This window comes from Hemitrygon akajei, chromosome 8, assembly GCF_048418815.1.
Source record: "Hemitrygon akajei chromosome 8, sHemAka1.3, whole genome shotgun sequence".
Classification (NCBI taxonomy): Eukaryota; Metazoa; Chordata; class Chondrichthyes; order Myliobatiformes; family Dasyatidae; genus Hemitrygon; species Hemitrygon akajei.
Genome location: NC_133131.1, coordinates 179511402 through 179539204, shown reverse-complemented (window position 1 = coordinate 179539204; position 27803 = coordinate 179511402). Strand labels below are relative to the sequence as shown.

The following is a 27803-nucleotide window of genomic DNA, read 5'->3' as shown; positions in this document are numbered from 1 at the left end:
CGCTTTCTGCTTGCCTCGCCTCTCCCACTGTTCCCCTGAGCTTGCTGCTGGCTGTGTCTGTGCTTCTGCGACCCACCAATCTGGCGGCCTGTGTGTATACATGTGGCTGTGAGTGTGTGTGGGTTGAATCTGGGTGTGTGTGTGTGAGTGTGGTGAGGAAGAGTCTGAATGGGTCTGTGTGTCGGGTATACACCAGTGTGGGGATGGTGGGCCGAGTGTGTGTGTGGTTTCCCCGAAGCTGGCCAGCCGGCTCTTGTGTTTACACGAGAACCCGCTGTGTGAGAGTCTTGTGCTTTAAGCCCCAGCCGGGAGGGCTCCATCTGAGCTAACAGTCCACAACCCAAGAGACTGACGCTCCCTGGTTTAGCTCCATCCAGACGATAGAATGGTGTTGTGTCCCCGGAGAGTGCCCCAACACGGTCAGCTGCGGATCACCCCCGGGATGCGCTGGACACGCCACACTCCATCCTTTGTGTCAGCCCTGCGTCGCGCAGGGAGGGAGGCTATGCGGAGAACTCAGCACTCCGCTGTCGATTGTGAACTTGTTCATCTCTGATCTTCCCTGGTGGGGGAGCCTCCGGTTTGGGGGTTTGCTGGGTCTCAAGGAAGGTGGCAAACTCTCCCCACCTCTCCCACACCAGCATTCTCCATAGCACCAGGGCGGCTCAGTCACACTCGGCTTCAGGAGGTGCCTCAGTGAGGCTTGGAAACTGACCTGACCCCTTCCTCAGTATTCACCAAACACTTGCCTTTGTCCCCACCAACTTAGGAGTGTCCTCAGGCACAGTGAGAATTTGCGAGCCCAGGGTTGTGTCTGTCTGCGTCTTTGTCTGTGTCTGTGTGTGCCACTCGTGCCTGTGTGCCTGGTGCTGCCCTGGGTGTGCATCGAAGGGCTGTGTTTCGGTTGGGTTGAAGCTATGCTCCACTAATCTGCATGCCTCTGCTGGTTCCTATCCTAACAGGGGGTCTCCTTTGATCAAGTCAATAACCTGCTGATCGAGCCTGCTCGAATTGAGGAGGAAGAGGTCTGTACTGTTCGCTTTCTATACCAGCTCTTCACATGCATGCCCAGTCTGTGTTGTGGTGGGTTTGCCCTGAAGCACTGGCAAGTGACAAGGCACTGGGGTGCAAAGGCATTCCTCTGAAACCTTACTGTAGAGGGACTGTTGATTTTAGTTTGTAGAGGCTGTGGTTTAGAGTGGTGGTGAGTGATGGATGTGGGGGGGGGGGGGGGGTGGTGGTGGCGGGGATGTTTCCTGTAGTAGGTGAGCCTAGGACCTGAGGGTATGGCCTCAGAATAGATGGGAACAGAGGTGAGGAGGAATTTTTTAGGGACAGGGTGGTGAATCTGAGGAATTCATTGCCACAGGTGGCTATGGAGGCTGTCATTGGGTATGTTTAAAGCTGAGGTTGATAGATTCTTGATTCGTCAAGGCATCTAAGGTTATGGGGTGAGGGTAGGAGAATGGGATTGAGAGGGGAAAGTAAATCAGCCATGAATGGAAATGACAAAGCAGATGATGGGCTGAATGGCCTAATTCTTCAATGTCTTATGGTCTTTTGGTAATGGAGAGAGTGGAGATGGCAGTCTTCCTTCAGAGAGTCTTATCCCCAAAACCTTCTGTCTTCTACCCTGTTATACTTGCCCAGATTTTGGTCCTGGGTATAAATATTTCATGGCACTGGGAGAAGGGAATCCCACAGCTGGTGAGAGCAGAGATCGATAAAGGGAAAGGATTTAATATCAAGCACCTCCAAAAGTGGAATTTACCAGTGGTCAGACGTTTCAATTTCTGTGCCCATTCCTGTTATTGCTCCATGGCCTCCTGTACCGCCGTGATGAGGTCATCTGGTGGCCCCCAATCTGCTGGCATGAAGATTGATTTGCCCTTTTGGGAAGTCTCTCCCTCTCCCCCCCCCCCCCTTTTCTTCTAGTCTCTACTCTGAATCCCCTCTTGCCTCTTCTCTTTCTCACCTTTATGTCACTTCTCCTGGTGCCTCTCAAACTTTCTCGTCAAGGTTCTCTCCTTTGTATCGAATTCCTTCTCCAGTCCTTTGCCCTTTCCATCTTTCACCTCCCAGCTTTGTACTTCATCCCCTTTACCCCCTCTCTGTCACCTTCTAGCTTATCCAACTCACCCCCCCCCCCCCCACCGGTCTTTTCCCCTCTTCCTTTCCAGTCCTGATGTAGGGTCTCAGCCTGAAATGCTGCTACTTATTCGTTTCCATAGATGCTGCCTGGCCTGCTGAGTTCCTCCAGCATTTTGCGTGTGTTGCTCTGCATTTTCAGCATATGCAAGATCTCTTGCGTTTAAAGCATTTAGTGCCCTGTTGTCAGCAGCCAATATACGGTGGAGTTATCCCACCCTGCCGGTGTATTACAGCTCTGTTTGCACTGATGCTCTGGCCTGCTGGCTGCCGGACCAGGAGTGTTACTGCACCCATTCCCTAAAACCTATCCTACTGTACTCTGCATCAGCAGCCTTCCTCCTGTAAAACAGAGAGCTTGGGTTCCTGCGAGTTACTTTTAATTCTGTGCGGTGTGGCGGAGGGGTTTGTCATTCAGTCATGATACATCCAGTGGCCACTTTATTTGATACTACCTGTCCACCTGCCTGTTAATGCAAATATCTAATTAGCTTATCCTGTGGCAGCAACTTCATTCATAAAAGAATGCAGACATGGTCAAACAATTAAGTTGTTGTACTGACCAAACATCAGAATGGGGAAGAAATGTGACCTAAGTGACTTTAACCGTGGAATGATTGTTGGTGCCAGACGGGGTGGTTTGAATATCTCAGAAACTGCTGATCTCCTGTGATTTTCATGCGCAAGTCTCTAGAGTTTACAGAGAATGGTTCGAAAAACTAAGTGTATCCAGTAAGTGACAGTTCTGTGGGCAAAAATGCCTTGTTAATGAGAGAAGCCAGAAGAGAATGGCCAGACTGGTTCAAGCTGACAGTAACCTCAGAGATGTGTAGGAGAGCATCTGTGAACACACAACGTGTTGAAGTAGACAGTCTACGATGGCAGAAGACCACAAGCATACACTTAGCGGGCACTTTATTGGGTACAGGAGGTACCTAATAAAGAGGTCAGTGTGAGGGGATGTTGCTGTAGAAAGGGGTTGCGATTTGGACCTGTAACTGCAGGATTGCTTGGTCACATCACTGGCATGTGTGTTTATGTGTTCATTATTCTCTGGGAGGCCTGACCGCCTCAGCAGGCTTCCCCTCCACGGCATTCTGTGAGACTGCTCAGTGAGGAGGGGAACCTGTTAGACCTGCTTCTTGGTTGCGCTGCTGTGTGGGAATGAGAGCACCTCCCCTTCCCTGTCTTCTGTCTGTGTTCTGCTCTCTTCCTATTGGTATTGCTGCTACTCACTGGAGCACCTGATATCTGTGTGTGCTGTGCACTGTTTCAAATACGAAACACGCTTGTCTGATGAATACCAGCTCAAAGCGGTTAGCACAACACTATTGCAGCTTGGGTGTCGGAGGTCAGTGTTCAATTCTGGCATACTCTATAAGCAAGTTTGTACGTTTGTGCATGGTCTTTTTCCAATTTCCTCCCACCATCAAGAGAAATACCAGTTAGTAGGTTGATCAGTCATTGCAGTTTGTCCTGTGATTATCCTAGGGCCAAATAGGTGGGTTGCTGGACGGTGCTTCTCAAAGTTCCAGAAGGGCCTGGTCTGTGCTGTAACTGGAAATAAAATAAAATACAATGAAATAACAGTGTAGCATTTGTAATACTTCCTGAGTTATTTTTTCAGATTCTATCAACTATAAAGAACATAGGAACAGGCTCGTCACCCTATCAAGTGTTTACAATCTCAACTAACCCATCACCCTGCACATGGTCCATATCTCTCTATTCTAAACAAACCCATCTCCCTGCACAAGGTCCATATCCCTCAATTCTAAACAAACCCATCTCCCTGCACAAGGTCCATATCCCTCTATTCTAAACAAACCCCATCTCCCTGCACATGGTCCATATCCCTCCATTCTAAACAAATCCCATCTCCCTGCACATGGCCCTTATCTCTCTATTCTAAACAAACCCCATCTCCCTGCACATGGTCCATATCCCTCCATTCTAAACAAATCCCATCTCCCTGCACATGGTCCATATCCCTCCATTCTAAACAAATCCCATCTCCCTGCACATGGCCCTTATCTCTCTATTCTAAACAAACCCCATCTCCCTGCACATGGTCCATATCCCTCCATTCTAAACAAATCCCATCTCCCTGCACATGGTCCATATCCCTCCATTCTAAACAAATCCCATCTCCCTGCACATGGTCCATATCCCTCCATTCTAAACAAATCCCATCTCCCTGCACATGGCCCTTATCTCTCTATTCTAAACAAACCCCATCTCCCTGCACATGGTCCATATCCCATTCTAAACAAATCCCATCTCCCTGCACATGGTCCATATCCCTCCATTCTAAACAAACCCCATCTCCCTGCACATGGTCCATATCCCTCCATTCTAAACAAATCCCATCTCCCTGCACATGGTCCATATCCCTCCATTCTAAACAAATCCCATCTCCCTGCACATGGTCCTTATCTCTCTATTCTAAACAAACCCCATCTCCCTGCACATGGTCCATATCCCTCCATTCTAAACAAACCTCATCTCCCTGCATATGGTCCTTATCTCTCTGTTCTAGAAACCTACAGCACGATGCAGGCCCTTCGGCCCACAAAGCTGTGCCGAACATGTCTTTACCTTAGAGCTACCTAGGCTTACCCATAGCCCTCTATTTTTCTAATCTCCACGTATCCATCTAGGTATTTCTTAAAAGACCCTATTGTTTTCGTCTCCACCACCGCCTCCGGCAGCCCATTCCACGCACTCAGCAGTCTCTGAGTAAAGAAACTAATTCCTGACATCTACTCTGTATCTACTGCCAAGCACCTTAAAACTAGGCTCTTTTGTGCTAGCCACTTCAGCCCTGGGGGAAAAGCCCCCACATCCTTCCTATAGTGAGGTGACCAGAATTGAGCACTGTACTCCAAATAGGGTCTGAACAGGGTCCAGTATAGATGCAACATTACCTCTCGGCTCTTAAACTCAATCCCACGATTGATGAATGCCAGAAACTCCAGTTTGTGAGTTGAGTAGTTTCGCTCGGAGAACAACAGACTCCGGCTGACAAAGGTGAAAGGTTTCAACCCTGTGCCTGTCCTGATGTTGGTCATTCCTAAACTCTTGGCTGCTGTCACTGTGCAGTATTTATGGCAAATGGGATTTGCAAAGGCCAGTACAGGCACTTCAGTCAGTAGCTCCTTCAGCAGCTGAAAGGCATCTACATTTTGCATCCCATTTTGCTCCGAAGGGCTAAGATAAACATTCTTATTATTTTGTTCTCCCCTTCTTCCCCAAATAAGGTTAACTGCATAGAAACTGCTACAAATGTGGCTTATTTTAATGAATCTCTGGAAGTCGTCACAGAGTACAAGAAACGACTGTAGAGTACTCATATGCTTGGGCCTTGGCCATGTAGTCATTGCTTCTATCTTGGATGGATCAGTAGCTACTCCATCCTGTGAAACTATATGCCCAATGTACAGTTGGCCCTCCTTATCAGCGGATTCTGTATGCGCAGATTCAGCCAGCCGCGGATTGGGAAAACCCGGAAGTTCTCTCTCCAGCGCTCATTGCTTGAGCATGTACAGACTATTTTTTCTTGTCATTATTCCCTAAACAATACAGTAAAACAACTATTTACGTAGCATTTACATTGTATTAGGTATTGTAAGTAATCTAGATATGACTTAAAAGTACAGGCAGTCCCTTGGTTATGAATGAGTTCCATTCCTGAGTCCGTCTTTAAGTCGGATTTGAAGTCGGAGCAGGTACATCTGGTATTATTTAGCGTCAGTTAGTCAAATGTTTTTCTTAGTATATAGTACACATTTTACCTTTCTATGCATATAAAACACTTAAGAAACATACGTATCTCAATAATTTAACCACTGTGTTGCTTAGTAATAATTGTAGCTTTCATCGGGGCAGGGCCTTTCACACGCTCCATTTAAAATTGTTCCGATCGTTGACCGATTGTAGCCTAACGCTTTTCCACTGACCGATGGCGGTTCACCTCTTTCCGATCGCTTTATTACTTACACCTTATTTTCAATTGTGATCGCGATTATTTTCGTGAACAGAAACACTGCGGATTCAGAGCAGCGCCACCAGGTCCTAATGTCCACCGCATGGAGACATGTTAAATAAAGTCCAGGGTTCCGCTGGGTCCTAAAGACCACCTCACTAATACATGTTAAATAAGGGACTTGAGCATCCACGAATTTTGGTATCCGCGGGGGGTCCCGGAACCAATCCCCTGCAGATAAGGAGGGCTGACTGTAGTTGACTGATGTCTTGCTGAACTGGCACTTGTCCAGTGACAGTTTAAACTCTTCAGCTTTCAGGCAGCCGAGCACCTTTAGAAGCCTCGCTTTGTGCTCTTTCAGAGTAGACCCAAACACTGAGATCATCCAAGTACACCAGTACCTCAAGCAAGTTCATGTCCCTAACAGTCTTCTCCATGACACATTGTAAAGTAGCCAGTACTCCTGATATGCCCTGGGGCATTTGTTAAATCTGAGAGAAATCAAGTGGACGTATGAATGCCCCCTTTGTCGGCTTTACTTCTTAAGTCCAGCGCACTGAACTGTTTTGCTCCACTCACACAGGCCAGTGCATCCTGGATCCGTGGAACAGTATGCTGGACTGGGACTGTGCGTCGGTTCAGTGTTCGATAGTCAACACACATTTGTACCGTCCCATTGGTTTTCCTTGCCACCACTATCGGTGACTCATAGGGACCCTGTGACTCAGTGATAATCCAGCCTCCTTCAGTTTCAGCAGATGCTGCCGGACAGCCACTACCTCTGCTGATGGCTAATCGTCGAGTCCTTTCTCTGACAGGAGTGTCCTCTGTCACTTGGATGGTGTGGCGAGTACTCTTAGTGCAATCCACAATTAACCCGTCAGTAGAAAAGACATCTCTGAACTTTATCATCTTCTCCATCAGTCTCCTTTTCCATCTCTCAGCCCTTCGCCACTTGATCCATCCATTAATTGATCGATCTCAGCCAGTTGAAAAGACCCTTTATGCTGCAAGCAATGCAGCTGTCTCTCTAGCCTGAAAATGTAGGCAGAAAGTTTCTTCACTTTCTCCTGGAACATGTACCTGAATCTCATCATTCCAAAAACGCTTTCTAACACTTGCATGTAGCCTACAGAAGTGGCAAATGGGCTCTTTGCCTTTAAGGACCTCAGCAGCCAGACCTTCTAGACTCTCTACCAGTCACTGTATTTTCATATTATGTGCTCCGCTCAAGTCTCATATTCCTCCTCTGCTTCGGGAGTGGACTTTACTCTAATAACTTTGACTCCTGCCAGTAAACTTTGGGATTTATCTTCCAGGGAAGTATTTGCCAAAACCAACTCAGAATTTTCACCACCTGCTGGGGGACCCATTAAATCTTTCACATCAGACAAGTCCTTCCCCTCATTTCACAGAAATGATACAATGACAAATGGAATACAATGTTGGAAAGTGTATGGTCATGCATTTTGGTAGAATAGATAAATGGGCAGACTATTATTTAGATGGGAGAGAATTCAAAATGCAGAGATGCAAAGGGACTTGGAGGTCCTTGTGCAGGATACCCGAAAGGTTAACCTCCAGATTGAGTCGGTGGTGAAGAAGGTGAAGGTGGTGAAGTTGGTGTTAATTTCTAGAGGTACAGAATATAAGAACAGGGATGTGATGTTGAGGCTCTATAAGGCACTTGGGAGACCACACGGAGTATTTTCTTAGAAAGGATATACTGACATTGGAGAGAGTTCAGAGAAGATTTACGAGAATGATTCCAGGAATGAAAGGGTTACCATATGAAGAACGTCTGGCAGCTGTTCGGCTGTATTCCCTGGAGTTCAGGAGAATGAGGGGGGTCTCATAAAAACATTCCGAATGTTAAAAGGCCTGAACAGATTAGATATGGCAAAGTTATTTCCCATGGTAGCGGGGTTTAGGACAAGAGGGCATGACTTCGGGATTAAAGCATGTCCTTTCAGAACTGGGATGCGGAGAAATTAGTCCTGACGAAGGGTCTCGACCCGAAACGTTGACTGCTTCTTTCAACGGATGCTGCCCAACCTGCTGAGTTCATCCAGCTTTTTTGTACGTCTTGATTTGACCACAGCATCTGCAGTGCACTTTGTGTTTACTGCTTGCATTCACTCTATCTATACCCATCATAATTTTATATACCTCTATCAAATCTCCTCTCATTCTTCTACGCTCCAGGGAATAAAGTCCTAACCTATTCAACCTTTCTCTATAACTCAGTTTATCAAGTCCCGGCAACATCCTTGTAAACCTTCTCTGTACTCTTTCAACCTTATTAATATCCTTCCTGTAATTTGGTGACCAAAACTGCACACAATACTCCAAATTCGGCCTCACCAATGTCTTAAACAACCTCACCATAACATTCCAACTCTTACACTCAATATTTTGATTTATAAAGGCCAATGTACCAAAAGCTCTCTTTACTACCCTATCTACCTGTGATGCCACTTCTACGGAATTTTTAATCTATATTCCCAGCTCCCTCTGTTGTACTACACTCCTCAGTGCCCTACCATTTACCTTGTATGTTCTACCTTGGTTTGTACTTCCAAAGTGCAATACCTCACTGGAGGACTTCCCACATCCTGCAAGAGGAGCATTCCAACATCCTGCCTGGCATTCTCTCTACTCTAAACGAACAAAAACAAAACTTACCGGAACCTACCCTCGCCTCTGCCTGTTCACGCCGAAGCCTGTTGAGCCAAAGCCGTCCCACTCTGACTCAGTCCACTCCGACGATGGCCGCTGTATATGGCGGTCTTTCTTTAAACCTTTGGTGTGCTAAGTCACGCGCCTGCGCAGTCCAGCCTCTTTTCCCCGATCAGTAAAATTAAATGGCTTCTCTGCCAGATGCCTTCAGTCTTCATTCTCAGCCGCTTGCTTCAATTGTAGGAAGAGCAGTAGATGTAGTGTATGTGGATTTCAGCAAGGCATTTGATAAGGTACCCCATGCAAGGCTTATTGAGAAAGTAAGGAGGCATGGGATCCAAGGGGACATTGCTTTGTGGATCCAGAACTGGCTTGCCCACAGAAAGCAAAGAGCAGTTGTAGACGGGTCATATTCTGCATGGAGGTCGGTGACCAGTGGAGTGCCTCAGGGATCTGTCCTGGGACCCTTACTCTTTGTGATTTTTATAAATGACATGGATGAGGAAGTGGAGTGATAGGTTAGTAAGTTTGCTAATGACACAAAGGTTGGAGGTGTTGTGGATAGTGTGGAGGGCTGTCAGAGGTCATAGCAGGACATTGATAAGATGCAAAACTGGGCTGAGAATTGGCAGATGGAGTTCAACCCAGATAAGTGTGAGGTGATTCATTTTGGTAGGTCAAATATGATGGCAGAATATAGTATTAATGGTAAGACTCTTGGTAGTGTGGAGGATCAGAGGAATCTTGAGGTCCAAGTCCATAGGATGCTCAAAGCAGCTGTGCATGTTGACTGTCTGGTTAAGAAGGTGTACGGTGTATTGGCCTTCATCAATCGTGGAATTGAATTTAGGAGCTGAGAGGTAATGTTGCAGCTATATAGGACCCTGGTCAGACCCCACTTGGAGTACTGTGCTCAGTTCTGGTTGCCTCACTACAGGAAGGATGTGGAAGCCATAGAAAGGATGCAGAGGAGTTTTACAAGGATGGTGCCTTGATTGGGGAGCATGCCTTATAAGAATAGGTTGAGTGAACTCTGCATTTTCTCCTTGGAGCGAAGGAGGATGAGAGGTGACCTGAGAGATGGTGTACAAGATGATGAGAGGCATTAATCTTGTGGATAGTCAAGAGGCTTTTTCCCAGAGCTGAAATGGTTGCCACAAGAGGACACAGGTTTAAGGTGCTGGGGAGTAGGTACAGAGAAGATGTCAGGCGTAATTTTTTTACGCAGAGAGTGGTGAATGCATGGAATGGGCTGCTGGCAACGGTGGTGGAGGGGGATACAATAGAGTCTTTTAAGAGACTTTTAGATAGGTACGTGGATCTTAGGAAAATAGAGGGCTATGGGTAAGCCTAGTAATTTCTAAAGTAGGGACATGTTCAGCAAAACTTTGTGGGCTGAAGGGCCTGTATTGTGCTGTAGATTTTCTATGTTTCTGTGTTTCTATTAATTGAAACCCAAACACCAGCAGCAGAAATGCTGCCTCAAGAGAAGACTATTAAATGAAATACCCTGTGGTGTTAGCAGTATAAATCCTAACCAGGGTGTTATACTGGGTTTGATTTCTCTTTTTAGCCACCGTTGTGTTATTGTTCTTTGAGAATGCTTCTTCCTCTTTGGGATGTATATATCCTGTATATTCCAAATTACTTTCAGAAATTCCAGCCATTGCTGCTCTGCTAACATCCCTGCCAGTGTTCTTTTCCAGTCAGTTCTGGCCAACTCCTCTCTTGTGCCTACGTAATTCCCTTTACTCCACTAAAATACTGATACATTTGACTTCAGCTTCTCCTTCTCAAACTTCAGGGTGAATTTAATCATATTATGATCTCTAACCCCTAAGCATTCTTTTACCTTAAGCTCTCTAATCAATGCACACCCAATCCTGAATAGCTGATCCCCAGCGTGCTCAACCATGAGCTGCTTTATCTTGTAAACACTCTAGAAATTCCCCCTCCTGTAATCCAGCACTAACTGATTTTCCCACTCCTCCTGCAGATTGAAGTCCGGCGTGACTACTGCAACATTGCTGTTTTAAAATGCATTTTCTATCTCCCATTGCAATTTGTAGGCCACATCCTCACTGCTGTTAGGGGTCTGTATACAATTCCCATCAGCCTCTTTTTACCCTTGCCCTGCTTTAGCTCTATTCACAATGATTGAACATATTCCAACCTCTTGCTAATTATTTGATTTGATTTTTATCAATGCTGCCTGCTCTTCCTTCCTGCCTGTCCTTTTGATACACCCTTGGACATTATACTCCTGGCTATCATCTCCTTTCAGCCTTGATTCAGTGATGCCTACAACATCATCCCTGCCAATCTGTAACTGTGCAGCAAGTTCATCTACCTTATTCCGTAGAGTGCGTGCAGTCAATACAACTCCTTGAGTGCTATACTCACCCTTTTCAGTTTTGTCCACTTTTTGCAACTCATCCTGTTGGCTGCAATTTTGCCCTATCAACAGTCTCTCCTTACTACACATTGCCTCTGTAAACCAGCTACCTCATTGTCAGCACTATCATCTGCTTTCCTATGATATTTATTGGCAGCTCAGGACACTAGTTGTACCATGCTCAATGTTTTGATTCCCAACTCTTTGCTGAGATCTCACTACATCTGCCTCTACAACTGTCCTGGCACTCTGGTTTGCATCCCCCTGCAATTTTAGTTTAAACTCCACTGTGCAGCATTAACAAACCTTCCGGCTAAGATGTTAGTCCCCCTACATTTTGGGTGCAAACATTCCCTTCTGTACAGGTCCCATCTTCCCTGGAAGAGTGCCGAATGTTCCAGAAATATTATGCCCTCCCTCCTGCAGCAACTCCTTAGCCACACATTAAACTGTGTAATCTTCCTTGTTCTGGCTTCACTAGCACGTGGCACAGGTAGCAATCCTCAGACCACAACCCTGGAGGTCCTGCCCTCTAACTTAGCACCTAACTCATTGAACTCCCTTTACAGAACCTCATCATGCATCTGACCCATGTCATTGGTACCCACAGGGATCACGACTTCTGGCTGTTCACCCTCCCATTAAGAATGTTGAGGACTCGATAAGAGATATCCTCGCAAGCAACATACCATCCTGGAATCTTGTCCTCGCCCACTTCTGTTCATTCTCCAAACTAACAAATCCTCTAACGAATTCTCCCCCCTTCCCTTCTGAGTCATAGAGACAGGCACGGTGCCAGAACCTGGCCAGTGTGACTTTCTTCTGTTTGCTTATGCCCCCCAACAGTGTCCAAAGTGATATACCTATTGTTTAGAGTGATGGCCAGAGGGGTACTCTGCACTTCAATGAATTCCAACAGTTTCGTCTGACAAGATTTTCCCTTGAGGAAACGCTGCTGACTACAGCCTATTTTATCATGTGCCTCCAAGTACCCCATAACCACATCCCATCGACTCAACTATTTCCCCAACCACTGAGGTCAGACTAACTGGTCTATAATTTTCTTTCTTCTGCCTCTCTCCCTTCATGAAGAGTGGAATGACTTTTGCAATTTTCTAGTCTTCAGGAACCTCTCGTGTTTCTAGAAAGATAATTTTTAATGTCCCACAATCTCTTTAGCCACCACTTTCGGAACCCTGGGGTGTATAGCATCTGGTCCATTTGACTTCTCTCCATATAGACTAGGTTTCCAATAACCTTCTCCCTAGTTCTGGTAACTTCATATACTTCATGACCATTGACATCTGGAACTTCCACTATATTGCTCGTGTCTTCCACACCAAAGACTGATGCAAAATACTTGTTCAGTCTTCTCCTTGTCCCCATTACTGCTTCTTCAGAATTGTTTTCCAGCGGTCTGATATCCACTCTTGCCTCTCTTTTGACCTTTATGTAATTGAAAGAACTTTTGTTTTCCTCTTTAATATTATTGGCCAACTTATTTTTGGATTCCGTCTTTCTTAATGATTTCTTTTAGTTGCCTTCTGTTGGTTTTTAAAAGCTTCCCAATCCTCTAACTTACCACTAATTGTTGCTCTATTATATAGAAACATAGAAAACCTACAGCACCATACAAGCCCTTCAGCCCACAAAACTGTGCCATACATGTCCTTACCTGAGAAATTACCTCGGGTTACACATAGCCCTCTATTTTTCTAAGCTCCATACTCCTGTCTGGGAGTCTCTTAAAAGACCCTATTAAATCCGCCTCCACCACTGTCGCTAGCAGCCCATTCCACATACTCACCACTCACTGTGTAAAAAAACTTACCCCTGATATCATCTCTGTACTGACTTCCAAGCACCTGAAAACACTGCCCTCTCATGCTAGCCATTTCAGCCCTGGGAAAAAGCCTCTGACTATCCACACGATCAATGCCTCTCATCATCTTATACACCTCTATCCAGTCACCTCAGAGCGGGGTAGTTCCCTCAGAATGGCACGGCTGCCGCTGCCTGCCAGGATCCATTCGTCCTCCTGTAGGCAGTGACCCCGGTGGAGAAAATGTGTCAACAGTGCGTGCCACCTTGGAGGCTGGACACAGTACAGACATGAAAGTACATCGCCAGCGTGTACCATCTCAGGGTGGGCACAGTATAGGTATCACTGTCGGGTCCTGAGGCAGGGAGTCACGCACGCACATCAAGGACTGGCTGCCCTCCTGATCGGAAGACTCAGGACAGCTGCAGAAACCCAGCACTCTCTATTGCCCCAGAAGAAGTCCACCAGCCTATTCTGGGTCTGGACACGAACATCTTGGGTGGGAAAAATGCAGAGAGCCAGTACCAGACTATGGAGGCAAGCAGCTGACTGATAACTAAAGCTCTCCCCCGGTACGAGATTGTACGAAACAGGCTTGGCCAGTGCTCCAGCCAGGCAGAAATCTTCGTCTCCAGATCCAGCCAGTTCGCTTCCCAGGCCTCCTCCGTCGAGCTCAGTAGAGGAGGTGCATGGTGCTCAGCCCCTTTGGTATGGACCTGCCAATGACCCACCAAGAGGCCCGTTGACCCTTGCAGATGAAGCAGCTGAGAAGACCTGCTAGCAGTCTTGTGTCCTCTGTAAGTCAACCGGGATGGTGACCGTAAGGAAGATATCTTTGGCGTAAGCCGACAGGACAACCTCCTGTCTGGTTCGTGCAGAACCAAACCCGTTAACCTCTTGCAGAGAAGGCACAGAAATGACTCCCTGCAAGCTGAGTACAACTGTCCTGACATGGGGCACCCCTGATGCAGCCCCTCACAAAGCACAAAATGTGGCCAGAGACTGACCGGTGACTGTTCCATACTCTGACCCCGGACTGAATGGTGACTGTTCCGTACTCTGAGCCCGGACTGAACGGTGACTGTTCCGTACTCTGACCCCGGACTGAACGGTGACTGTTCCGTACTCTGACCATGGACTGAACGGTGACTGTTCCGTACTCTGACCCTGGACTGAACGGTGACTGTTCCGTACTCTGACCCCGGACTGAACGGTGACTGTTCTGTACTCTGACCCCGGACTGAACGGTGACTGTTACGTACTCTGACCGTGGACTGAACGGTGACTGTAACGTACTCTGACCGTGGACTGAACGGTGACTGTTACGTACTCTGAGCCCGGACTGAACGGTGACTGTTCCGTTCCCTGACCCCGGACTGAACGGTGACTGTTCCGTACTCTGAGCCCGGACTGAACGGTGACTGTTACGTACTCTGACCATGGACTGAACGGTGACTGTAACGTACTCTGACCCCGGACTGAACGGTGACTGTTCCGTACTCTGAGCCCGGACTGAACGGTGACTGTTCCGTACTCTGACCATGGACTGAACGGTGACTGTTCCGTACTCTGAGCCCGGACTGAACGGTGACTGTTCCGTACTCTGACCCCGGACTGAACGGTGACTGTTACGTACTCTGACCCCGGACTGAACGGTGACTGTTCCGTACTCTGACCCCGGACTGAACTGTCACTGTTCCGTACTCTGACCCCGGACTGAACGGTGACTGTTCCGTACTCTGACCCCGGACTGAACGGTGACTGTTCCGTACTCTGACCCCGGACTGAACGGTGACTGTTCCGTACTCTGACCGTGGACTGAACGGTGACTGTTCCGTACTCTGACCGTGGACTGAACGGTGACTGTTACGTACTCTGACCCCGGACTGAACGATGACTGTTCCGTACTCAGACCCCGGACTGAACGGTGACTGTTCCGTACTCTGACCCCGGACTGAACGGTGACTGTTCCGTACTCTGAGCCCGGACTGAACGGTGACTGTTCTGTACTCTGACCCCGGACTGAACGGTGACTGTTACGTACTCTGACCGTGGACTGAACGGTGACTGTAACGTACTCTGACCCCGGACTGAACGGTGACTGTTCCGTACTCTGACCCCGGACTGAACGGTGACTGTTCCGTACTCTGACCCCGGACTGAACGGGTGACTGTTCCGTACTCTGAGCCCGGACTGAACGGTGACTGTTCCGTACTCTGACCCCGGACTGAACGGTGACTGTTCCGTACTCTGAGCCTGGACTGAACGGTGACTGTTCCGTACTCTGAGCCCGGACTGAACGGTGACTGTTCCGTACTCTGAGCCCGGACTGAACGGTGACTGTTCCGTACTCTGAGTCTGGACTGAACGGTGACTGATCTGTACTCTGACCCCGGACTGAACGGTGACTGTTCCGTACTCTGACCCCGGACTGAACGGTGACTGTTCCGTACTCTGACCGTGGACTGAACGGTGACTGTTCCGTACTCTGACCCCGGACTGAACGGTGACTGTTCCGTACTCTGTCCCCGGACTGAACTGTGACTGTTCCGTACTCTGACCCCGGACTGAACGGTGACTGTTCCGTACTCTGATCGTGGACTGAACGGTGACTGTTCCGTACTCTGACCGTGGACTGAACGGTGACTGTTCCGTACTCTGACCCCGGACTGAACGGTGACTGTTGCGTACTCTGACCCCGGACTGAACGGTGACTGTTCCGTACTCTGACCCCGGACTGAACGGTGACTGTTCCGTACTCTGAGCCCGGACTGAACGGTGACTGTTCTGTACTCTGACCCCGGACTGAACGGTGACTGTTACGTACTCTGACCGTGGACTGAACGGTGACTGTAACGTACTCTGACCCCGGACTGAGCGGTGACTGTAACGTACTCTGACCCCGGACTGAACGGTGACTGTAACGTACTCTGACCATGGACTGAACGGTGACTATTCCGTACTCTGAGCCCGGACTGAACGGTGACTGTTCCGTACTCTGACCCCGGACTGAACGGTGACTGTTCCGTACTCTGACCCCGGACTGAACGGGTGACTGTTCCGTACTCTGAGCCCGGACGAACGGTGACTGTTCCGTACTCTGACCCCGGACTGAACGGTGACTGTTCCGTACTCTGACCCCGGACTGAACGGTGACTGTTCCGTACTCTGACCCCGGACTGAACGGGTGACTGTTCCGTACTCTGAGCCCGGACTGAACGGTGACTGTTCCGTACTCTGAGCCCGGACTGAACGGTGACTGTTCCGTACTCTGAGTCTGGACTGAACGGTGACTGTTCCGTACTCTGACCCCGGACTGAACGGTGACTGTTCCGTACTCTGAGCCCGGACTGAACGGTGACTGTTCCGTACTCTGACCCCGGACTGAACGGTGACTGTTCCGTACTCTGACCCCGGACTGACCGGTGACTGTTCCGTGCTCTGACCCCGGACTGAACGGTGACTGTTCCGTACCGTGACCCCGGACTGAACGGTGACGGTTCCGTACCGTGACCCCGGACTGAACGGTGACTGTTCTGTACTCTGACCCCCGGACTGAACGGTGACGGTTCCGTACTCTGACCCCGGACTGAACGGTGACTGTAACGTACTCTGACCATGGACTGAACGGTGACTATTCCGTACTCTGAGCCCGGACTGAACGGTGACTGTTCCGTACTCTGACCCTGGACTGAACGGTGACTGTTCCGTACTCTGACCCCGGACTGAACGGGTGACTGTTCCGTACTCTGAGCCCGGACTGAACGGTGACTGTTCCGTACTCTGAGCCCGGACTGAACGGTGACTGTTCCGTACTCTGACCCCGGACTGAACGGTGACTGTTCCGTACTCTGACCCCGGACTGAACGGGTGACTGTTCCGTACTCTGAGCCCGGACTGAACGGTGACTGTTCCGTACTCTGAGTCTGGACTGAACGGTGACTGTTCCGTACTCTGACCCCGGACTGAACGGTGACTGTTCCGTACTCTGAGCCCGGACTGAACGGTGACTGTTCCGTACTCTGACCCCGGACTGAACGGTGACTGTTCCGTACTCTGACCCCGGACTGACCGGTGACTGTTCCGTGCTCTGACCCCGGACTGAACGGTGACTGTTCCGTACCGTGACCCCGGACTGAACGGTGACGGTTCCGTACCGTGACCCCGGACTGAACGGTGACTGTTCTGTACTCTGACCCCGGACTGAACGGGTGACTGTTCCGTACTCTGAGCCCGGACTGAACGGTGACTGTTCCGTACTCTGAGCCCGGACTGAACGGTGACTGTTCCGTACTCTGAGTCTGGACTGAACGGTGACTGTTCCGTACTCTGACCCCGGACTGAACGGTGACTGTTCCGTACTCTGAGCCCGGACTGAACGGTGACTGTTCCGTACTCTGAGCCCGGACTGAACGGTGACTGTTCCGTACTCTGACCCCGGACTGAACGGTGACTGTTCCGTACTCTGACCCCGGACTGACCGGTGACTGTTCCGTGCTCTGACCCCGGACTGAACGGTGACTGTTCCGTACCGTGACCCCGGACTGAACGGTGACGGTTCCGTACCGTGACCCCGGACTGAACGGTGACTGTTCTGTACTCTGACCCCGGACTGAACGGTGACGGTTCCGTACTCTGACCCCGGACTGAACGGTGACTGTAACGTACTCTGACCATGGACTGAACGGTGACTATTCCGTACTCTGAGCCCGGACTGAACGGTGACTGTTCCGTACTCTGACCCTGGACTGAACGGTGACTGTTCCGTACTCTGACCCCGGACTGAACGGGTGACTGTTCCGTACTCTGAGCCCGGACTGAACGGTGACTGTTCCGTACTCTGAGCCCGGACTGAACGGTGACTGTTCCGTACTCTGACCCCGGACTGAACGGTGACTGTTCCGTACTCTGACCCCGGACTGAACGGGTGACTGTTCCGTACTCTGAGCCCGGACTGAACGGTGACTGTTCCGTACTCTGAGTCTGGACTGAACGGTGACTGTTCCGTACTCTGAGTCTGGACTGAACGGTGACTGTTCCGTACTCTGACCCCGGACTGAACGGTGACTGTTCCGTACTCTGAGCCCGGACTGAACGGTGACTGTTCCGTACTCTGACCCCGGACTGACCGGTGACTGTTCCGTGCTCTGACCCCGGACTGAACGGTGACTGTTCCGTACCGTGACCCCGGACTGAACGGTGACGGTTCCGTACCGTGACCCCGGACTGAACGGTGACTGTTCTGTACTCTGACCCCGGACTGAACGGTGACTGTTCCGTACTCTGACCCTGGACTGAACGGTGACTGTAACGTACTCTGACCCCGGACTGAACGGTGACTGTTCCGTACTCTGAGCCCGGACTGAACGGTGACTGTTCCGTACTCTGACCATGGACTGAACGGTGACTGTTCCGTACTCTGAGCCCGGACTGAACGGTGACTGTTCCGTACTCTGAGCCCGGACTGAACGGTGACTGTTCCGTACTCTGACCCCGGACTGAACGGTGACTGTTCCGTACTCTGACCCCGGACTGAACGGGTGACTGTTCCGTACTCTGAGCCCGGACTGAACGGTGACTGTTCCGTACTCTGAGTCTGGACTGAACGGTGACTGTTCCGTACTCTGAGTCTGGACTGAACGGTGACTGTTCCGTACTCTGACCCCGGACTGAACGGTGACTGTTCCGTACTCTGAGCCCGGACTGAACGGTGACTGTTCCGTACTCTGACCCCGGACTGACCGGTGACTGTTCCGTGCTCTGACCCCGGACTGAACGGTGACTGTTCCGTACCGTGACCCCGGACTGAACGGTGACGGTTCCGTACCGTGACCCCGGACTGAACGGTGACTGTTCTGTACTCTGACCCCGGACTGAACGGTGACTGTTCCGTACTCTGACCCTGGACTGAACGGTGACTGTAACGTACTCTGACCCCGGACTGAACGGTGACTGTTCCGTACTCTGAGCCCGGACTGAACGGTGACTGTTCCGTACTCTGACCATGGACTGAACGGTGACTGTTCCGTACTCTGAGCCCGGACTGAACGGTGACTGTTCCGTACTCTGACCCCGGACTGAACGGTGACTGTTACGTACTCTGACCCCGGACTGAACGGTGACTGTTCCGTACTCTGACCCCGGACTGAACTGTCACTGTTCCGTACTCTGACCCCGGACTGAACGGTGACTGTTCCGTACTCTGACCCCGGACTGAACGGTGACTGTTCCGTACTCTGACCCCGGACTGAACGGTGACTGTTCCGTACTCTGACCGTGGACTGAACGGTGACTGTTCCGTACTCTGACCGTGGACTGAACGGTGACTGTTACGTACTCTGACCCCGGACTGAACGATGACTGTTCCGTACTCAGACCCCGGACTGAACGGTGACTGTTCCGTACTCTGACCCCGGACTGAACGGTGACTGTTCCGTACTCTGAGCCCGGACTGAACGGTGACTGTTCTGTACTCTGACCCCGGACTGAACGGTGACTGTTACGTACTCTGACCGTGGACTGAACGGTGACTGTAACGTACTCTGACCCCGGACTGAACGGTGACTGTTCCGTACTCTGACCCCGGACTGAACGGTGACTGTTCCGTACTCTGACCCCGGACTGAACGGGTGACTGTTCCGTACTCTGAGCCCGGACTGAACGGTGACTGTTCCGTACTCTGACCCCGGACTGAACGGTGACTGTTCCGTACTCTGAGCCTGGACTGAACGGTGACTGTTCCGTACTCTGAGCCCGGACTGAACGGTGACTGTTCCGTACTCTGAGCCCGGACTGAACGGTGACTGTTCCGTACTCTGAGTCTGGACTGAACGGTGACTGATCTGTACTCTGACCCCGGACTGAACGGTGACTGTTCCGTACTCTGACCCCGGACTGAACGGTGACTGTTCCGTACTCTGACCGTGGACTGAACGGTGACTGTTCCGTACTCTGACCCCGGACTGAACGGTGACTGTTCCGTACTCTGTCCCCGGACTGAACTGTGACTGTTCCGTACTCTGACCCCGGACTGAACGGTGACTGTTCCGTACTCTGATCGTGGACTGAACGGTGACTGTTCCGTACTCTGACCGTGGACTGAACGGTGACTGTTCCGTACTCTGACCCCGGACTGAACGGTGACTGTTGCGTACTCTGACCCCGGACTGAACGGTGACTGTTCCGTACTCTGACCCCGGACTGAACGGTGACTGTTCCGTACTCTGAGCCCGGACTGAACGGTGACTGTTCTGTACTCTGACCCCGGACTGAACGGTGACTGTTACGTACTCTGACCGTGGACTGAACGGTGACTGTAACGTACTCTGACCCCGGACTGAGCGGTGACTGTAACGTACTCTGACCCCGGACTGAACGGTGACTGTAACGTACTCTGACCATGGACTGAACGGTGACTATTCCGTACTCTGAGCCCGGACTGAACGGTGACTGTTCCGTACTCTGACCCCGGACTGAACGGTGACTGTTCCGTACTCTGACCCCGGACTGAACGGGTGACTGTTCCGTACTCTGAGCCCGGACGAACGGTGACTGTTCCGTACTCTGACCCCGGACTGAACGGTGACTGTTCCGTACTCTGACCCCGGACTGAACGGTGACTGTTCCGTACTCTGACCCCGGACTGAACGGGTGACTGTTCCGTACTCTGAGCCCGGACTGAACGGTGACTGTTCCGTACTCTGAGCCCGGACTGAACGGTGACTGTTCCGTACTCTGAGTCTGGACTGAACGGTGACTGTTCCGTACTCTGACCCCGGACTGAACGGTGACTGTTCCGTACTCTGAGCCCGGACTGAACGGTGACTGTTCCGTACTCTGACCCCGGACTGAACGGTGACTGTTCCGTACTCTGACCCCGGACTGACCGGTGACTGTTCCGTGCTCTGACCCCGGACTGAACGGTGACTGTTCCGTACCGTGACCCCGGACTGAACGGTGACGGTTCCGTACCGTGACCCCGGACTGAACGGTGACTGTTCTGTACTCTGACCCCGGACTGAACGGTGACGGTTCCGTACTCTGACCCCGGACTGAACGGTGACTGTAACGTACTCTGACCATGGACTGAACGGTGACTATTCCGTACTCTGAGCCCGGACTGAACGGTGACTGTTCCGTACTCTGACCCTGGACTGAACGGTGACTGTTCCGTACTCTGACCCCGGACTGAACGGGTGACTGTTCCGTACTCTGAGCCCGGACTGAACGGTGACTGTTCCGTACTCTGAGCCCGGACTGAACGGTGACTGTTCCGTACTCTGACCCCGGACTGAACGGTGACTGTTCCGTACTCTGAGCCCGGACTGAACGGTGACTGTTCCGTACTCTGAGTCTGGACTGAACGGTGACTGTTCCGTACTCTGACCCCGGACTGAACGGTGACTGTTCCGTACTCTGAGCCCGGACTGAACGGTGACTGTTCCGTACTCTGACCCCGGACTGAACGGTGACTGTTCCGTACTCTGACCCCGGACTGACCGGTGACTGTTCCGTGCTCTGACCCCGGACTGAACGGTGACTGTTCCGTACCGTGACCCCGGACTGAACGGTGACGGTTCCGTACCGTGACCCCGGACTGAACGGTGACTGTTCTGTACTCTGACCCCGGACTGAACGGGTGACTGTTCCGTACTCTGAGCCCGGACTGAACGGTGACTGTTCCGTACTCTGAGCCCGGACTGAACGGTGACTGTTCCGTACTCTGAGTCTGGACTGAACGGTGACTGTTCCGTACTCTGACCCCGGACTGAACGGTGACTGTTCCGTACTCTGAGCCCGGACTGAACGGTGACTGTTCCGTACTCTGAGCCCGGACTGAACGGTGACTGTTCCGTACTCTGACCCCGGACTGAACGGTGACTGTTCCGTACTCTGACCCCGGACTGACCGGTGACTGTTCCGTGCTCTGACCCCGGACTGAACGGTGACTGTTCCGTACCGTGACCCCGGACTGAACGGTGACGGTTCCGTACCGTGACCCCGGACTGAACGGTGACTGTTCTGTACTCTGACCCCGGACTGAACGGTGACGGTTCCGTACTCTGACCCCGGACTGAACGGTGACTGTAACGTACTCTGACCATGGACTGAACGGTGACTATTCCGTACTCTGAGCCCGGACTGAACGGTGACTGTTCCGTACTCTGACCCTGGACTGAACGGTGACTGTTCCGTACTCTGACCCCGGACTGAACGGGTGACTGTTCCGTACTCTGAGCCCGGACTGAACGGTGACTGTTCCGTACTCTGAGCCCGGACTGAACGGTGACTGTTCCGTACTCTGACCCCGGACTGAACGGTGACTGTTCCGTACTCTGACCCCGGACTGAACGGGTGACTGTTCCGTACTCTGAGCCCGGACTGAACGGTGACTGTTCCGTACTCTGAGTCTGGACTGAACGGTGACTGTTCCGTACTCTGAGTCTGGACTGAACGGTGACTGTTCCGTACTCTGACCCCGGACTGAACGGTGACTGTTCCGTACTCTGAGCCCGGACTGAACGGTGACTGTTCCGTACTCTGACCCCGGACTGACCGGTGACTGTTCCGTGCTCTGACCCCGGACTGAACGGTGACTGTTCCGTACCGTGACCCCGGACTGAACGGTGACGGTTCCGTACCGTGACCCCGGACTGAACGGTGACTGTTCTGTACTCTGACCCCGGACTGAACGGTGACGGTTCCGTACTGTGACCCCGGACTGAACGGTGACTGTTCCGTACTCTGACCCCGGACTGAACGGTGACGGTTCCGTACTGTGACCCCGGACTGACTGGTGACTGTTCTGTACTCTGACCGTGGACCTGACGCTGACCTTGGACAGAACACTAACTGTCCCTACACTGATCCTGTTCCGTACACTGACTGTCCTAGATACCCTCCTTTGAATGGACACTAACCACCCTCGACACTGACACAGAATCAGACTGCTACCGTCCTGGACACTGACTGTCCCAGAAATTGTCCAGGTACTGGACACCGATCCTGGACCGGACCTTTACCATCCCCGACACTAAGATTGGGAAGGGATTTGATGGAAGTTATGAGCGTTGTAGATAGGGTAAATGCAAGTTTTCTTTTTACACTGAAGTTGGATGGGACTAGAACCGGAGATCATGGTTAAGTGTGAATGGTGAGTGGTTTAAAGGGAACATGAGGGGTAACTTCTTCACTCAGAGGGTCGTGTAATGAGCTGCCAGCACTGTGGTGCTTGGGAGCTCAATTTGAATGTTTAAGAGAAGTTAGGATAAGTACATAGAAACACAGAAACACTACAGCTCAATCCGGGCCCTTCGGCCCACAATACTGTGCCGAACATGTACTTAATTTTGAAATTACCTAGGGTTACCTATAGCCCTCTCTTTTTCTAAGCTCCATGTACCTGTCTAGGAGTCTCTTAAAAGACCCTATCGTATCCGCCTCCACCACCGTCGCCGGCAGCCCATTCCACACACTCACCACTCTCTGCATAAAAACTTACCCCTGACATCTCCTCTGTACCTGCTTCCAAACATCTTAAAAATGTGCCCTCTGGTGTTAGCCTGAAATAGGAAAAAGCCTCTGCCTGTCCACATGATCAATGCCTCTCATCATCTTATACACCTTTAAAATGGATGTAGGGATATGGGAGACCTTGGTGAAGGGAGTAGGCAGTTTCAGTGGTTTTGGCATGGAATAGATGGGCAAAAGAACCTGTTTCTGTGCCATACTGTACTTTTCTATGACTGTATTGACCGTCCCAAGCACTGACCCGGGAACGGCCACTGTTCTGACACCAGACATGCTTTTGTGCTATCTGGGAGTTACCAACTCTGCACACTGTGCGTTCCTCGTGTTTGCCCTGTCAGATTGCTCTGTGCCCTGTGAGCTGAGGAGGTGGGGCTGTGTGACGGAGTGATTTGCTCAAGTGCTGGTTGAACTGCCACTCCACCTCGGAATCATGATAGGTGTGGGTGAGCAGCGCTGGCTGCTCTTGGGATGAAGGAGAGCGATGCAGGGGGTGTTGGCAAAGCTGGACCTCTGTCCTCACTCCAATCTCCCTCAGCAAGGCTGGAGCCAGGGATGAGTGGCTGCTGGAGGTGAAGGGGTGAGGACAGGTAGTTAATTGGGTCAGTCACTGTTAATTGTCAGTGAGCAACGGCCTAACTTTCATGTGTGTCTTTTTGGCTGGGGGTGTCAACTTACTGTGATTTAATACGTGTGAGTGGCTCCCCATCACGGGGGTGCGGGGGTTGTGTGTGTGTGAAATCATAAGACAGTGGAGCAGAATTAGACCATTCACCCCATCAAGACTGCTTCATCATTTCATTGTGGCTGATTTCTTATCCGTCTCAACTCCATGATCACCATAACTTTAATACCCTAATTGTGCAAGAACCCATTAGCCTTCACTTTAAATACACCCACCAATTTAGCCTCCACAGCTGTCTGTGGCAATGAATTGCACACACTCACCACCTGGCTAAAGCAATACCTCATCTCCGTTCTGAATGGACATCCCTCTATTCTGAAGCTGTGTCCTCTGGTCTTAGACTCCTCCACCATAGGGAACATCCTCTCCACATCCGCTCTACGGAGACCTTTCTACATTCAATAGGTTTCAATGAGCTCTTCCCTTATTCTTCTGGATTCCAGCGAGTACAGGCCCAGAGCCATGAAACACTCCTTATATGTTAATCCGTTCATTCCTGGAATCATTCTCGAGTGCCTCCTCAGGACCACGTCCAATGCCAACGCATCCATTCTTACACAAAGAACCTAGTAGTACTCAAAAGTGTGAGGTGTGCGTAAGTGTGAGAGGGTCTGCACTGACCTGTTGCCCTTGTACTCATAGCTGACCCTGACCATTCACCGGCTCACTGGAGGACTGGGTATCAGCATCGCTGGTGGCAAGGGGTCAACACCCTACAAGGGCGAGGATGAGGTAATGCTTCCCCAATCCCTTCTCCACCCCCACTCACCTCCTCAATCCCCACTCTCCTCCTCAACTCCTGTGCCAACTCCCCTCCCCTCCGTCCCTCCGTCCCAACTCCCCTCCCCTCCTCTCCCGCCCCTTCGTTCCAGCTCCCCTCCCGTCCCCGTCCCAACTCCCCGCCCCTGCGTCTCAACTTCCCTCCCCTCCCGCCCCTGTCTCAACTCCTCTCCCTGCGTCCGCATTCCACTCCACACCCTGCCCCACCTTCTGTTGCCACCCTCCGTCACTTCTCCACCACTTGTCCTGTCTTTTGAACCCTCATTACCTCCTCTCCACCAGCAGTCCTCCCACCCCAACCATGATATCTCTGTCCCTCTAATCTTCTGCCTTCCCCTTCATTTGCCCTCCACGTCTCTATCCCCTCCGTGCCCGTCTGCATCCTTGTCTCCCTGTTCCCCTCCCCTCCCGTCTGCATCCTCGCTTCTCTGTTCCCCTCCCCCCGTCTGCATCCCCGTCTCCCTGTTCCCCTCCCCTCCCCTCTGCATCCCCGTCTCCCTGTTCCCCTCCCCTCCCCTCTGCATCCCCGTCTCCCTGTTCCCCTCCACTCCCCTCTGCATCCCCGTCTCCCTGTTCCCCTCCCCTCCCCTCTGCATCCCCGTCTCCCTGTCCCCCTCCCCTCCCCTCTGCATCCCCGTCTCCCTGTCCCTTCCCCACCCGTCTGCATCCCCGTCTCCCTGTTCCCCTCCCCTCCCATCTGCTTTCCCGTCTCCCTGTCCCCCCTCCTCCCATCTTTCGTATCCCCTCACCCCAGTCCCTTTCAGCCCTCCCCAACTGTGCAGTTCCTCCACTTCCTTTCGCCCAGCCGCTCCATCTTCCCTCTCTCCCTCTGCCCCTTCTCTCCCTTTTTATCTTCCCATTTTCCTTCTACCCTCTCAGTCTTCCCCTTTCCCCTTCTGCCTGTCTGACCCTTTCCCTTTCTACCCCTCCCCTCTGTACTCCCCCTCCTGCTTACTCTCTCTATCTTCACAGCTGTCTACTGTGGGTGCAGTAATGTGGGCCAATGACACTGTACGTCCCCAGTGTGGGTGGGTGTTTGTATGATGGGCATCTGCGTTCTGTCCCTGTGTGAGGGATTGTGTTCCCAGTCAGTGTTGAGGAACTGGCTTCATTCTCAGCTGGAGAAATTCTAATCACATGTTTGTGTCTTTCAGGGAATCTTTATTTCCCGAGTGTCAGAGGAGGGTCCGGCAGCTCAGGCTGGGGTCCGAGTTGGAGATAAGCTGCTGGAGGTAAGTCTAATCCAATGCCAAATCTGTCCTGCAGGCTCCCCACTCGCGTTGGGAGGGATGTGTGTGCTTGAACTTAGAGCACAGGAACTGATCCTTCAGCCCCGCGGTGCTGTGTTGGGTTTTAAACTAGCCATCAAATGTCCAACAAAACCAATAAGCCTCCATTCTCTGTACATCCACATGACTCCGAAACACCTCGATTGTATCTGCGTCCACCGCCACTCTGTCAGCACCTTCTAGGCACCCACCAGAAACAAAAAAGATTCTGCAGATGTTGGAAATCTTGAGCAACACACACAAAATCCTGGAGGAACTCAGCAAGTCAGGCAACACCTATGGAGATGTTTTGGGCTGAGTTCCTTTGAACTAACTGCTGTCAACTTCCTATTCATGCATGTCTTCTGGCATTGGAGATTTTAACTCTGCAGATAAGACACCCCATCCCCACTCTATGTTTGCCTTCCTGCAGTTTCATTGTCTTCAATCTGGTCTTCCCTCAGCCTCTGCCACTCCAGAGAAAAACATGTAACACTTACCCAGCAGGCTGGTATATGTCTAGGGGAAAAGGAGATCCAGCCACTCACCAACCCCACCTCCCGTACACGCAGGGGCTGTGGGAATCAAGGTTATGCCGTGCATACACACACAATATCAAACTCACACCAGATACCGTTACGGAATACACTTTAAAGAGTTTACTAAAACTAAAAGAGTACTAGACAATACAATATATATGAAAGAAAAAGAAAAAGCAAAAAGCGCCAAACTTATCAAAGTCCAAAGCACTTCGTGCACAACCGTTGGAGCTCAATTATTGAAGTCTTCTGGCCACCATTCAACCCCCTCCGAACTCCTCGACTCGCAGCTCAGGACCATCCGAAGTGGTCAACCAAACACATCTATCTTCGTCTCCTCTCCTCGGGGTACCTCCTGGCCTCGGACCCCCCCCTTGAGGTCCGTTCCTCGCCCAGTTTACAGTCTCACGTCCTCTCTCTCTCACCCCCTCACGCCGATCTCCCAAAAGCCCGCCAACAATAGTTTACAGACTCAGAAGAAAGAACAACATTAATCCCAATTGGTTAACAAAGGAATGCAATTCTCCTTATCAGTAAATTTTAACCCAAACAAGCTTCCAGCACTCTCTCGCAACAAAAAAAACATTCCTACTTTTAACAAAACAAAGAAGCCATTCTGAGTAACATACACAGTAACAATGAAAAAGAAGATACCCCCTTTACAAACATAACTCTTGGCGTCTGATCCCATCTGAACTGAAAGACAGTGCTCTAGTAATATGATCTCAGGGTGGTGCTGTATTTTCACCAAAGAAAGGGTGGGGTCCAACAAGGGGTGAGAAATCTCACCGCTGACAACAGCAACCCCATGAAGTCTCCGGGTGCCTGGTCAAATGGGCAAATAAACCTCTCCCTGGTTATCACTCACGCCCTCTCCCCTCAGCAGGAGCTCCTCCACATTAGCCACCATTTGGAAAGCAGCGAGGGCACAGGATGTGCCAGGGGTGGGGACTTTTATGTCCATCGCCAGGTGGT

The 27803-nt window shown here is 51.0% G+C and overlaps 1 protein-coding gene across 13 annotated transcripts in view; it reads left to right on the top strand.

Moving 5' to 3' along the window:
• scrib (scribble planar cell polarity protein) overlaps positions 1 to 27803 on the top strand; it is a 346569-nt gene that overhangs the window by 133552 nt on the left and 185214 nt on the right. For 11 of the 13 annotated variants that reach the window (XM_073055217.1, XM_073055227.1, XM_073055222.1 and 8 more), the window contains exons 16-18: positions 963 to 1025; positions 24884 to 24973; positions 26176 to 26253. In XM_073055217.1, coding sequence (XP_072911318.1) covers positions 963 to 1025; positions 24884 to 24973; positions 26176 to 26253 — 231 coding nt within the window. The remainder of the gene's footprint in view (positions 1 to 962; positions 1026 to 24883; positions 24974 to 26175; positions 26254 to 27803) is intronic. The other 2 variants (XM_073055218.1, XM_073055225.1) reach the window with 2 other exon arrangements.